The following is a 15,413-nucleotide window of genomic DNA, read 5'->3' on the forward strand; positions in this document are numbered from 1 at the left end:
GAGAAAAGGAAGTAATAAGACAAACCAGGGTTGAGTAATGGTACTAATAGAAAATCTATGTCAATTCCCCACAAAACTTGCTGCCAGTTGTATTGTTTTTGTTTTTTTTTTTTTTTTTTTTTTGTTTTTTTTTTTTTTTATTATACTTTAAGTTCTAGGGTACATGTGCATAACGTTTATATCATGTATAACTCCCCAATGCAATCCCTCCCTCCTCCCCCCTCCCCACGATAGGCCCCAGTGTGTGATGTTCCCCTTCCCGAGTCCAAGTGATCTCATTGTTCAGTTCCCACCTATGAGTGAGAACATGCAGTGTTTGGTTTCTCTTCTTGTGATAGTTTGCTAAGAATGATGGTTTCCAGCTGCATCCATGTCCCTACAAAGGACGCAAACTCATCCTTTTTGATGGCTGCATAGTATTCCATGGTGTATATGTGCCACATTTTCTTAATCCAGTCTGTCACAGATGGACATTTGGGTTGATTCCAAGTCTTTGCTATTGTGAATAGTGCCGCAATAAACATACGTGTGCATGTGTCTTTGTAGTAGAGTAATTTATAATCCTTTGGGTATATACCCAGTAGTGGGATGGCTGGGTCATATGGTACATCTAGTTCTAGATCCTTGAGGAATCGCCATACTGTTTTCCATAATGGTTGAACTAGTTTACAATCCCACCAACAGTGTAAAAGTGTTCCTATTTCTCCACATCCTCTCCAACATCTATTGTTTCCTGACTTCTTAATGATTGCCATTCTAACTGGTGTGAGATGGTATCTCATTGTGGTTTTGATTTGCATTTCTCTGATGGCGAGTGATGACGAGCATTTTTTCATGTGTCTGTTGGCTGTATGGATGTCTTCTTTTGAGAAATGTCTGTTCATATCCTTTGCCCACTTTTTGATGGGGTTGTTTGTTTTTTTCTTGTATATTTGTTTGAGTTCTTTGTAGATTCTGGATATTAGCCCTTTGTCAGATGAGTAGGTTGCAAAAATTTTCTCCCATTCTGTAGGTTGCCTGTTCACTCTGATGGTAGTTCTTTTGCTGTGCAAAAGCTCTTTAGTTTAATGAGATCCCATTTGTCAATTTTGGCTTTTGCTGCCGTTGCTTTTGGTGTTTTAGACATGAAGTCCTTGCCCATGCCTATGTCCTGAATGGTACTACCTAGATTTTCTTCTAGGGTTTTTATGGTATTAGGTCTAACATTTAAGTCTCTAATCCATCTTGAATTAATTTTCGTATAAGGGGTAAGGAAAGGATCCAGTTTCAGCTTTCTACTTGTGGCTAGCCAATTTTCCCAGCACCATTTATTAAATAGGGAATCCTTTCCCCATTTCTTGTTTTTGTCAGGTTTGTCAAAGATCAGATGGCTGTAGATGTGTGGTATTATTTCTGAGGACTCTGTTCTGTTCCACTGGTCTATTTCTCTGTTGTGGTACCAGTACCATGCTGTTTTGGTTACTGTAGCCTTGTAGTATAGTTTGAAGTCAGGTAGCGTGACGCCTCCAGCTTTGTCCTTTTGACCTAGGATTGTCTTGGCAATGCGGGCTCTTTTTTGGTTCCATATGAACTTTAAAGCAGTTTTTTCCAATTCTGTGAAGAAACTCATTGGTAGCTTGATGGGGATGGCATTGAATCTATAAATCACCTTGGGCAGTATGGCCATTTTCACGATATTGATTCTTCCTATCCATGAGCATGGTATGTTCTTCCATTTGTTTGTGTCCTCTTTGATTTCACTGAGCAGTGGTTTGTAGTTCTCCTTGAAGAGGTCCTTTACATCCCTTGTAAGCTGGATTCCTAGGTATTTTATTCTCTTTGAAGCAATTGTGAATGGAAGTTCATTCCTGACTTGGCTCTCTGCTTGTCTGTTACTGGTGTATAAGAATGCTTGTGATTTTTGCACATTAATTTTGTATCCTGAGACTTTGCTGAAGTTGCTTATCAGCTTAAGGAGATTTTGGGCTGAGACGATGGGTTTTTCTAAATATACAATCATGTCATCTGCAAACAGGGACAATTTGACTTCTTCTTTTCCTAACTGGATACCCTTGATTTCTTTCTCTTGCCTGATTGCCCTAGCCAGAACTTCCAACACTATGTTGAATAGGAGTGGTGAGAGAGGGCATCCCTGTCTTGTGCCAGTTTTCAAAGGGAATTTTTCCAGTTTTTGCCCATTCAGTATGATATTAGCTGTGGGTTTGTCGTAAATAGCTCTTATTATTTTGAGGTACGTTCCATCAATACCGAATTTATTGAGCGTTTTTAGCATAAAGGGCTGTTGAATTTTGTCAAAAGCCTTTTCTGCATCTATTGAGATAATCATGTGGTTCTTGTCTTTGGTTCTGTTTATATGCTGGATTACGTTTATTGATTTGCGAATGTTGAACCAGCCTTGCATCCCAGGGATGAAGCCCACTTGATCATGGTGGATAAGCTTTTTGATGTGCTGCTGAATCCGGTTTGCCAGTATTTTATTGAGAATTTTTGCATCGATGTTCATCAGGGATATTGGTCTAAAATTCTCTTTTTTTGTTGTGTCTCTGCCAGGCTTTGGTATCAGGATGATGTTGGCCTCATAAAATGAGTTAGGGAGGATTCCCTCTTTTTCTATTGATTGGAATAGTTTCAGAAGGAATGGTACCAGCTCCTCCTTGTACCTCTGGTAGAATTCAGCTGTGAATCCATCTGGTCCTGGACTTTTTTTCGTGGGTAGGCTATTAATTGTTGCCTCAATTTCAGAGCCTGTTATTGGTCTATTCAGGGATTCAACTTCTTCCTGGTTCAGTCTTGGGAGAGTGTAAGTGTCCAGGAAATTATCCATTTCTTCTAGATTTTCTAGTCGATTTGCGTAGAGGCATTTATAGTATTCTCTGATGGTTGTTTGTATTTCTGTGGGGTCGGTGGTGATATCCCCTTTATCATTTTTTATTGAGTCTATTTGATTCCTCTCTCTTTTCTTCTTTATTAGTCTTGCTAGCGGTCTGTCAATTTTGTTGATCTTTTCAAAAAACCAACTCCTGGATTCATTGATTTTTTGGAGGGTTTTTTGTGACTCTATCTCCTTCAGTTCTGCTCTGATCTTAGTTATTTCTTGCCTTCTGCTAGCTTTTGAATGTGTTTGCTCTTGCCTCTCTAGTTCTTTTAATTGTGATGTTAAAGTGTCAATTTTAGATCTTTCCTGCTTTCTCTTGTGGGCATTTAGTGCTATAAATTTCCCTCTACACACTGCTTTAAATGTGTCCCAGAGATTCTGGTATGTTGTATCTTTGTTCTCATTGGTTTCAAAGAACATCTTTATTTCTGCTTTCATTTCGTTATGTACCCAGTAGTCATTCAGGAGCAGGTTATTCAGTTTCCATGTAGTTGAGCGGTTTTGATTGAGTTTCTTAGTCCTGAGTTCTAGTTTGATTGCACTGTGGTCTGAGAGACAGTTTGTTATAATTTCTGTTCTTGTACATTTGCTGAGGAGTGCTTTACTTCCAATTATGTGGTCAATTTTGGAATAAGTGCGATGTGGTGCTGAGAAGAATGTATATTCTGTTGATTTGGGGTGGAGAGTTCTATAGATGTCTATTAGGTCCGCTTGGTGCAGAGATGAGTTCAATTCCTGGATATCCTTGTTAACTTTCTGTCTCGTTGATCTGTCTAATGTTGACAGTGGAGTGTTGAAATCTCCCATTATTATTGTATGGGAGTCTAAGTCTCTTTGTAGGTCTCTAAGGACTTGCTTTATGAATCTGGGTGCTCCTGTATTGGGTGCATATATATTTAGGAGAGTTAGCTCTTCCTGTTGAATTGATCCCTTTACCATTATGTAATGGCCTTCTTTGTCTCTTTTGATCTTTGATGGTTTAAAGTCTGTTTTATCAGAGACTAGGATTGCAACCCCTGCTTTTTTTTGTTCTCCATTTGCTTGGTAGATCTTTCTCCATCCCTTTATTTTGAGCCTATGTATGTCTCTGCCTGTGAGATGGGTTTCCTGAATACCGCAGACTGATGGGTCTTGACTCTTTATCCAGTTTGCCAGTCTGTGTCTTTTAATTGGAGCATTTAGTCCATTTACATTTAAGGTTAATATTGTTATGTGTGAACTTGATCCTGTCATTATGATATTAACTGGTTATTTTGCTCATTAGTTGATGCAGTTTCTTCCTAGCCTCGATGGTCTTTACATTTTGGCATGTTTTTGCAATGGCTGGTACCGGTTGTTCCTTTCCATGTTTAGGGCTTCCTTCAGGGTCTCTTGTAAGGCAGGCCTGGTGGTGACAAAATCTCTAAGCATTTGCTTATCTGTAAAGGATTTTATTTCTCCTTCACTGATGAAACTTAGTTTGGCTGGATATGAAATTCTGGGTTGAAAATTCTTTTCTTTAAGAATGTTGAATATTGGCCCCCACTCTCTTCTGGCTTGTAGAGTTTCTGCCGAGAGATCTGCTGTTAGTCTGATGGGCTTCCCTTTGTGGGTAACCCGACCTTTCTCTCTGGCTGCCCTTAAGATTTTTTCCTTCATTTCAACTTTGGTGAATCTGGCAATTATGTGTCTTGGAGTTGCTCTTCTGGAGGAGTATCTTTGTGGCGTTCTCTGTATTTCCTGAATTTGAATGTTGGCCTGCCCTACTAGGTTGGGGAAGTTCTCCTGGATGATATCCTGAAGAGTGTTTTCCAACTTGGTTCCATTTTCCCCCTCACTTTCAGGCACCCCAATCAGATGTAGATTTGGTCTTTTTACATAATCCCATACTTCTTGCAGGCTTTGTTCATTTCTTTTTCTTCTTTTTTCTTTTGGTTTCTCTTCTCGCTTCATTTCATTCATTTGATCCTCAATCGCTGATACTCTTTCTTCCAGTTGATCGAGTCGGTTACTGAAGCTTGTGCATTTGTCACGTATTTCTCGTGTCATGGTTTTCATCTCTGTCATTTCGTTTATGATCTTCTCTGCATTAATTAGTCTAGCTGTCAATTCTTCCACTTTTTTTTCAAGATTTTTAGTTTCTTTGCGCTGGGTACGTAATTCCTCCTTTAGCTCTGAGAAGTTTGATGGACTGAAGCCTTCTTCTCTCATCTCGTCAAAGTCATTCTCTGACCAGCTTTGATCCGTTGCTGGCGATGGGCTGCGCTCCTTTGCAGGGGGAGATGCGCTCTTATTTTTTGAATTTCCAGCTTTTCTGCCCTGCTTTTTCCCCATCTTTGTGGTTTTATCTGTCTCTGGTCTTTGATGATGGTGACGTACTGATGGGGTTTTGGTATAGGTGTCCTTCCTGTTTGATAGTTTTCCGTCTGACAGTCAGAAGGACTGTCTGTTGGTCTGTTGGAGATTGCTTGAGGTCCACTCCAGACCCTGTTTGCCTGGGTATCAGCAGCAGAGGTTGTCAAAGATAGAATATTGCTGAGCAGCGAGTGTACCTGTCTGATTCTTCCTTTGGAAGTTTCCTCTCAGGGATGACTCCACCCTGTGAGGTGTGGGGTGTCAGACTGCCCCTAGTGGGGGATGTCTCCCAGCTAGGCTACTCAGGGGTCAGGGACCCACCTGAGCAGGCAGTCTGTCCGTTCTCGGATCTCAACCTCCGCGTTGGGAGATCCACGGCTCTCCCCAAAGCTGTCAGACAGAGTCGTTCGCCTCTGCACCGCCCCCGCTGCTTTCCCTATTGGACCTCAGCTGTGGGCTGTCCCCAGAGGTGGAGTCTACAGAGACAGGCAGGTTTCCTTGAGCTGCTGTGAGCTCCACCCAGTTCGAGCTTCCCAGCGGCTTTGTTTACCTACTTAAGCCTCAGCAATGGCGGGCGCCCCTCCCCCAGCCTCGCTGCTGCCTTGCGGATAGATCGCCGCAGACGGCTGTGTTAGCAGTGAGGGAGGCTCCGTGGGCGTGGGACCCTCCCGGCCAGGTGTGGGATATATTCTCCTGGTGTGCCTGTTTCCTTAAAGCGCAGTATTGGGGTGGGAGTTACGCGATTTTCCAGGTGTTGTGTGTCTCAGTTCCCCTGGCTAGGAAAACGGATTTCCTTCCCCCTTGCGCTTCCAGGTGAGGCGATGCCTCGCCCTGCTTCAGCTCACGCTGGTCAGGCTGCAGCAGCTGACCAGCACCGATTGTCCGGCACTCCCTAGAGAGATGACCCCAGTACCTCAGTTGAAAATGCAGAAATCACCGGTCTTCTGTGTTACTCGCGCTGGGAGTTGGAGACTGGAGCTGTTCCTATTCGGCCATCTTGCTCCGCCGCCAGTTGTATTGTTATGGAAAGTGTGAGTGTGTGTGTGTATGTGTGTGTGTGTGTATAAATATGTTTGCTTTTGTTTGGCTTTTATTTCTGCACAGCCTTGTGATATGAGGAAATATATTTCCAATCACACATTTAGGTGTGGAATTGTTACACAGGAAGTTTGTACTGAGAATATTTCTGGATATTTATTCTTTTGTTGAAAATTCTTATTTCGTTTTTGATTGAAATTATTATACTTCTAAAGAGCATTGAAATCATCCCAACATATGTATATAAACATTTCAAAAACTATCTATGGGATGTCTAGTATGTATACAAAATGGTATAACATTGGAGGGGAAAAATCAAAAATAAAAGTGAATGGGGAAATGAAAGATAGAACATAAAATATAATTCATAAAACGCGAACTAATGTATGAATTAGTTATATATAAAATTAGTTTGTGAATGCTGGAAAGATAAAGAAGTCATCAGGCCAGATGCGGTGGCTCACGCCTGTAATCCCAGCACTTTGGGAGGCCGAGGCGAGCAGATCAGGAGGTCAGGAGATAGAGGCCATCCTGGCTAACACGGTGAAACCCCGTCTCTACTAAAAATGTAAAAAACTAGCCGGGCGAGGTGGCGGGCGCCTATAGTCCCAGCTACTTGGGAGGCTGAGGCAGGAGAATGGCGTGAACCCGGGAGGCGGAGCTTCCAGTGAGCCGAGATCGCGCCACTGCACTCCAGCCTGGGTGACAATGCGAGACTCCATCTCAAAAAAAAAAAAAGAAAAGTCATCAGTGAGATAAACAGAGTTACTTATGACACGTACTTATGCAAGTCATTTGATTCTCTCTCTTTTACTTTGGCTTTTGTGACTTACTGAAAGTCAAATCTTTGTCCAAACTGATTAGTTACCAAATAAATGCAAATTTGAATAACAGCAAGGCATTGTTTTACATACATTAGATGGTAGACATTCAATTAGAATATAACGTCAATGTAGAATGTGAGTTCTATGAGAGCGGGGATGTTTGTCTATTTCGTTCATTGCTATGTTCCTAGTGCCTAGAACAGAACCAGGGCACACAGTACACACTCAGTAACTTTTTCTAGAATCAATGAAAAATATTAGTAAACTAAGTATTGCTAGCATGGGTGGAGATGTGGGGATTTAGAGCCTCACTGCTTTGGGAAGATAAACTATGGTAGCCATGCTGCATACTAATTTAGTACCATTTTATATGCATAAAATATGTGACCTGCTAATTTTGCTCTTGGGATTGTATACCAAAGACATTCTCAGCAGAAGTCTTTAGAGTACGTGTACTAGGAAGTTCACTACAGCCTTATTCATGGCGAATAGAGAGTTGGAGTCAAGCCCAGTGTCCATTATTGGAAGAATGAATAGTTAAAATGTGGTGGATGCACCGTATGGGAATGCCACGTAGAAGTTACCAGCTTCAAACTAGATAAACATTAAGTGCATGACGGATCTAATAAATACAGTACTGAGTGAGAAAACTATGCACAAGTGTATAAAGATAAAATTTACATAAAGTAAAAATATATACCCCCAAAACAATAATACACAGTTGTAAAGAACACCTGCAAACAAAATAATGTCATAGGTATTGTATTGCTTGCCTTTCAGGAGGAAGAGGAAGTAAGAAATAAGAATTAAATTAAATCAGCAAAATGTGAAAATGTCTTATTAAATAACCACATTAACATAAATTAACAAATGCTATTTTTAAAACCACAAGAAATAAGATTTAAGAGAGAATACAAGAATTTAATTTAACACTACATCTTATCTCAAGTGAAATTACTTCCTTTTTGTTTTTTACTTTTGTAAATTATCTTATGACTGTTGTACTGAATTGATCCTTCTTTAGGATATGAAATCTTTGATTTTCATTGACAGAAAACTATCAGTGTTCACTGTGATGTTGTCTTACTGGAGGGAAGCTTACGTCTTTCAATTAGTTAAACCATTATACTAAAATTTATCTTTGCTGGGTTGATTTTATAGTTATCTCTGAACTTACTGTCTTCACCTCCCTGCATGTCTTTCCTTCCCCCAGTTTGTGTCTTTGTTAATTAAGGTGAACTAGGCACATATCTAGAGATGACTGAAGTGGGAAGCCTCCGGATTTTCAGAGCACTGCTTCTCATTCCTCCAAACACAGGCATTAAAGGGTCATCACTCACCAGGTTACTTTCTAAATGTTCCATAAAGAAATCATCGTTTTAAAAAATGCAGACATATAAAATAGTGACCTAGGGACAGGGATTATATGAAGATAATGCCACCTCTACTGAGAGCTAGGGATATGAGAAGGGAGATACTATAAATTGTCCCAATGGCAGATATAAATAATCCAGTTATTTTACAATTGTTTCACACTTCACAATTTATAAATCATGTTTTCTTACATTAACTCTTTCAATTATCATAACCCTGAGGGCAGGTAAGGGATTATTATTTCTATTTTAAAGATAAAATTGACAATCTAGAGACATTGACTCACTCAAAGTCAAATTTTCTAAAGGAAAACAGCTGGGACTTGAACCCAGAATATCTACCTTGAAATCCAGGATATTTTCCAACTTGCTATGCTACTAACACTGCTATGCTGCAAGACACTGGGGAGAATTGAGGCTGGACATGATAGCTTACCCCTGTAATCCCAGAATTTTGGAAGGCTAAAGCAGGAGGATCTCTTGAAGCCAGGAGTTCAAAACCAGCCTGGGCAACATAGCAAGACTTCATCTATAATTTTTTTTTTAATTAGCCAGGCATGGTGGCACATGTCTGTAGTCTCAGCTATTCAGGATACTGAGGCAGGAGAATGGCTTAAGCCCGGCAGGTTGAGGCTGCAGTTAGCTGCGATTGTGCCACTGCACTCCAGCCTGGGCAACAGAGTGAGGTCCTGTCTCAAAAATAAATAAATAAATAAAATGAAAGAGAGAGAGAGAATTGGTTAGTTATGTATATGTGTAGATGGTTCAATAGAAGGTGGGCAGCTATAAGTGGTTAATTCCACAAAAAGAGGTCAATATAAAATGATTTCAAAGAGAGGAAAAGGCAGAGAAGCATCTGATGGAAAGCTTACTATTGTACCTGCAAGTTGCCCTGTTTCAACCAAAGAAGCTTAATTTTGGGCAGTGAGTTGGTTGCAGTGTAGACAGCCTACTCACATCCTTTAAGCCTAGGTTGGACATGTGGAGAATTCACAGTTCCTCCACCACAGGGACATGTGTATTCCTGACATCTGTGACCTCTGAGACATTTCCCACACATGACTGTCTCTGGAATTCCAGCCACACTGAATCCTGGATTTGGGGAAAAAGATTATCCTGCTGCAGCTTAGGTTAGAAATTGGAAAAATCAGTCTCCATTAGAATATCCAGTTTGAGTTCTATAATTGTATTATTCACATAGTCTCAGATGTAAATAAGGCTATATATTTATGTATGAATTAGTTTCAAAACTTAAATGTTTTCCTTAATTTAAAAGCTTTCTCCTTCGAATGCGGATCATTTTTGATAGAAAAGACTTTTCTGAAGTATGACTCATTTATCTTATGTACCACTTCTAAACACTCTCTCACAACCTCCTTATCCCAGACACTCTAGGACAGGCTGTAACTTCTTAAGAAGCAACTTTTTAAATATTCCACACAGACCCTTTTAGAATTTTCTTTTTTGGTAACAACAAATAATGAAGACTTAATGATTATCATTCTTTATCCTTTATTTTCAAAAGGATGCTTTAAAAATTTTTGATTGCCATCCTATGGATAAAATCTTTCTTTTAATGTTTTGGATTTGTTATAAAAATGCTAAGCTACTACTGTATTTGTCAACACCTTTATTTAGAGATGCATTGAAATCTTGCCTTTTTTTCTTATAAATCTGTAAAATAACATGGCCAAATATTTTATTTGTTTGCATAAACAGCTAGGGTTTAAACATAGCATTTTTTCCTAATGTGAAAGTAATTCATTATGGAATCCTGGCAAGTAGGTAAACATTGTGAAGAAGAAAATGAAAACCACCGCCTATTATTCTGCTACCTAGAAAGAAGCATCATCCAAATATTGTTTCCTTCTGGTAGCAAAGGCATAACTTGCATTTGTGTGGCAACACGATTTTATGCATGTTAGACAGCAAAGGGACAAGTCTAAATTATTAAGTAATGTCTCAAAGTGTTTATTATTTACAGGTCAATTTTACCTCCTTTATTTTTTAACCTTTGCTAATTCTGTAAGGAACGCCATTTTTTTTTTCATGGTTTACACCTGAAACCACAGCTTCACAAAAGTGTATTTAAATCAGCAGTTGCAAAATTAACAAATCACAGAGCTCAGATGCAAACTGAATTCACCTGGTATCTCATATCCCAGTATTCTTCCCACGACAATCCAACTACCTCATGTATTTGGATTCCTGCTACAATTTATTCTATTGACTAAATTAAAAGTCATTCTAAAAGTTTGCCTTAAAACACCCTCAAAGTGTTACTAAATTAAGGTTAAATCTCAAGTATAAATTTTCAAGCAATTAGTTTTGGTTTTGCCTGCACAGAACACCCCGCAGATGATGCCGAGTAAAAACTATTTACACACTACCATAGTGCATTTCTTGTAAAAATATTGGGTCTGTAGCAATGATTTGTTAATCAAATTCAGAATTTGATTTGAAATGCCTCCGGCAGGCAGCCAATCCAGTTATGAAAGAACAGAAGCAAAAACCAGAGCCCTAGTGAGTCTCCTCCAGAGACTGGGTCTTTTGCTCTTATTAGCAAACTGGTTCCATAGGAAATCACAGCAATTGCTCTTAAAATAAAATATCCTAGTTAATTTTTCAATAAATTATTGAACTGTAGTAGACACAAAACATATACATTTTGGAATCTAGAGTTATAAAATATTCTGACATGTTTTAATATAAACAGGAACATTTCCAATGATTGCTTGGATCGAAATGTTTTTCCCCTTGACATTTGTTTATACTTCCTAGGAAAGAAATTCTATTTATGGATAACTGAATAACACAAATAAACATTAGAGAGAGCTGAAAAATCAGCTTTGATTATGCATGAAAATCTACAATGTCATTGTGTACTCTTATGCCGTATTCTGATTGCCTGTTTATTTTTACAGAACTGCTGGTGAGCCTATGGAAGAGGAGCCAGCCTTGTGAAGTGCCAAGTTCCCCTCTGATATTTCCTGTGTGTGACATCATTGTGTAGTCCCCCACCCCAGCACCCTCAGACATGTCTTGTCTGCTGCCTGGGTGGCACAGATTCAGTGGAACATAAACACTGGGCACAAAATTCTGAACAGCAGCTTCACTTGTTCTTTGGATGGACTTGAAAGGGCATTAAAGATTCCTTAAACGTAACCGCTGTGATTCTAGAGTTACGGTAAACCACGATTGGAAGAAACTGCTTCCAGCATGCTTTTAATATGCTGGGTGACCCACTCCTAGACACCAAGTTTGAACTAGAAACATTCAGTACAGCACTAGATATTGTTAATTTCAGAAGCTATGACAGCCAGTGAAATTTTGGGCAAAACCTGAGACGTATTCATTCCTGACATTCTGATCAGCTTTTTTTGGGTAAATTTTTTTTTCAAACAGTCTTAACTTGTTTACAGGATTTGCTTTTACTATGAACGGATAGTAATTCCACCCAGAACGTAATGTTTCTTCTTTGTTTGTTTGTTTTGTTTTGTTAGAGTTTTTTTTTTTTTTCTTAACTTTAACACACAGTTCAACTCTTCCTAGTAAAAGTTCAAGATGGAGACACTAGCATGAGGCTTTTTTCAGTGGAATAAACCACACTGCATCTCAAAGTCCAAATGCCAAAGGAACCTCACACACTGTTTGTAATGGTGCAATATTTTATATCACCTTTTTTTAATGTCCATAATATCTTTGTGTTCTCACACACAGGCGATTTGCAATTTTGCAACTGTGTTGGAGAATGAAGTCCCCCCACCTCCCAGCCCCGCATACATCCCTTGTTCTCATGACAGTAGATCTGAGCAAATGTTCCAGCAAGCATTTTCAGTGTCTTTGAAAAGCATGTAACCTTTCAAAGGTGGTCTTAATTTGTTGCAAATCTATCAAGGACTTATTCACTCACCTTTATTTTTCTGCCCTCTGTCAATTTCTTTCTTCTTACCTTTCATCATTCATTCCTACCTTTAGAAAAACTGAAGATTATGCATAATTTCCCCTATTACTTGAGGGCCTTGACTATTTAGATTAGTTTGTTTATTTTCCAGGTTAACACAGTTGTTTTGTCTGATTGCATTTTATTAACTGTGAAGCTGTTGACACGAATATCACTTAAGCATCGTTGGTCAATTTTCTATATGTTTGAAATGTGTTAACAGAGGCACTGCTTATTTGTAGTCACCTTGAATTGACTTAACCTAGAAGTTGTGCCTTCATGTGAAAAAAAAAAACAAAAACAAAAAACAGCCTTTAAACAAGTTGCCTTAGTGTCAAAGGTTAAAAATAAAGGACATTTATTTATGAGATTAAAAGTAACTTACTAAATATAAGTAGGTTATCCTCCTACCTCCTAAAATTCTATTTCAACATATAACTCAAACACCTAAAGATATTGAGGTAGAATATCTCACAGTATTTAATATCTGACAATGCTTTTGAAAGAGTTGATGTTTCTTTTTATATATTTTTCTAACTCAAAGGATATATTAAAGCCATAAGTGAAGATTGTCATGCTTTTATTCAGAAATCTGAAAGAAACCTTAATTAAAACAAGGTTTTAGGGAAGGCCATGATATGAAAGATATGGAACAATGTGGTTTTAGTTAGAGAGGACTCTAACCTGTAAATCAAAGATGAAAGATTTCACTCAAGTAGAATTATATAACTCCCTTTGTTATACAGTCAGACCATATTTTTCATGCATTTGGTTTTTTTAGGATTACCATTTTAATTTTAAAGACTTTTATTACATATACAAAAATGGCTCAATACTTGGTTTACCATAGAAATTTGAGACACTCTTTGAAATAGGAAATCTGAAATGGAATGTAACTTAGTATTAGGTAAAAATTGCTTTCATTGCATAAGGGCAAATTCAATCTAGATTCATAGTAGTAATCAATTTTTTATAAATTTTATTTTCATGATATTTTCAGAGAAATTCATACCAATCATATTTGCTAGCTTATGTTATTTTGCAGTGATTGCTTGAGGATATTTACTTAAAAAAATAGGAGAGCCAAAGGCTTAACAAAAGGCTCTTCCCCATTTTAAAATGGAAACTCATGTTTTAATTAGAAAAATAATCGTGTAGTTTTAAAATCAACTCCATAATTATAAATTTCTGTCATTACGTTTTAGTCCTCCCAGATATTTTTTAGATGTTGAATAGGAAAATAAAACAGTGTACTGCAAACATACTAATTTACTGAAGTTTCCTACAACAGTTTAGCCACATGTTTATGCCAAGCCATTAATCTGATATAGCCAAATCACTAGGACATCTCCGTGGTTATTTACATTTAAAACTTGACACATTAATGAGTTAATCACACATTCTCCCATGTGACACCATACCCAATCGGTTGCACTTAGAGTCTTTCAGATACCTGGAGAAGCAAATGAACTATGGAGAGGATTATTCACAGCTGAATGTAGCTGTAAGAACAGAATGCCAGTGCTTTTTGATTATACCATTACAAGATGGAGCATAGCCCTGAGGGACAGAATGGAGGCTTTCAGAAAAGATCAACACTTCTTTTGAAATAGACCAGCACTTTTTGAAAGGGTAGTTTCACTTGATATAGTTTTTCTTCACTTACAGGTTTAAATTTTATTGCTCACAATTGTTCTGAATGAGAGGCTAGAAGAGTATTATCAATTTTGCATCTCTTTGTGATCCTTACTTTGAAGAAAATCACATAGGCTCTCTCACAGTCTCATGATATCTCATACAGGGTGAATAAAAATGATTTTTCATAAATCTAGTAAATAATACTAGGAGTTTAATAAACTGTCAAACATAGGTATAAAAAGAAGTCTTAAATATTAATTTTCCCAATTGTATAATTTGGGGCTGGATATTAAACTAAAAAACACAGATCGTTTTATTAAACAGTAACCAAAATGGACTCAAAACCAGAGGCTATGTTACCATTGCTTCGTAAATGGAAAGAACATTTTGAGATGAACTATCATTAAATATTTTAACAAGTTCATAATATCAATCGTGGGGCTGGAAGTCAGCTTTGGAGAAAATAGAGATATTTATGAAAAAATGACTACAAATCACATTTCCGTTACCAATCCTGGGGATGGAAATCTTGCCTTCAGTTTTTACTCCAGCTCTACTTGACATTCTTACTAACGTCTCACTGACAACATGATGGCCTTGAAAGCAGGGCATCTCCTCCCACAAAGGCTTCAGAAATTACAGGACTGGTCTCTCTTAATAGTTCAGTCCTGCTTTATTTCCAAAGGTCATTTATAAAGCCTTGTGGATTTACTGGGTTTCTTTACAGACTCCATATGGAAGTAAAATAGAATGATCATTTGGAAAGTCTCCTGGGAAAAAATTCCTCTTCAACCAGCATTTTAAAACTTTTGTTTGTTTTGAGATGGAGTTTTGCTCTTGGTGCCCAGGCTGCAGTGCAATGGTGCAATCTCGGCTCACTGCCACCTCCACCTCCCGGGTTCAAGCAATTCTCCTGCCTCAGCCTCCCGAGTAGCTGGGATTACAGGCATGTGCACCATGCCTGGCTAATTTTTGTGTTTTTAGTATAGACGGGGTTTCTCCATATTGGTCAGGTTGGTCTCAAACTCCCGACCTCAGGTGATCCACCCGCTCGCTGAAATTACAGGCGTGAGCCACTGCACCTGGCCAAACTTATTGTCTTAATGCCAGCATTTATGTTTAGAATAATTAATTTGAATATTTCTTAGTATTTCTCTGTTGAATGTTTATTCTCAACTTATCTCAATGAAAGAAATATTAAAAGTCTTATAGACCCAAAAGAAACAAGCCAAACTTTACCATCTTAAAAGTGATTCATTCTGAGCTTGAAATGACTCTGTCAGTGCCTGACGTTGTCATTTCTAGTGGCATGTATCTTAACATTATTTTCCTGCTTCAGGAATGAAATCACTTGTCCTACTGAGAAAATAAGGGGAAAACAAGATAGA

General features: G+C 38.3%; 1 protein-coding gene across 1 annotated transcript in view; it reads left to right on the plus strand.

Annotated features, from left to right (window-relative positions):
• HDAC9 (histone deacetylase 9) overlaps positions 1–14,918 on the plus strand; it is a 418,509-nt gene extending 403,591 nt beyond the window's left edge. The window contains exon 24 of the mRNA XM_033194714.1: positions 11,369–14,918. Within this exon, the coding sequence (XP_033050605.1) occupies positions 11,369–11,408 (40 nt within the window). The 3' untranslated portion in view covers positions 11,409–14,918. The remainder of the gene's footprint in view (positions 1–11,368) is intronic.
• The last annotated feature ends 495 nt before the right edge of the window (positions 14,919–15,413 follow it).

This window comes from Trachypithecus francoisi, unplaced genomic scaffold (genome assembly GCF_009764315.1).
Source record: "Trachypithecus francoisi isolate TF-2019V2 unplaced genomic scaffold, Tfra_2.0 Lachesis_group4, whole genome shotgun sequence".
Classification (NCBI taxonomy): domain Eukaryota; kingdom Metazoa; phylum Chordata; class Mammalia; order Primates; family Cercopithecidae; genus Trachypithecus; species Trachypithecus francoisi.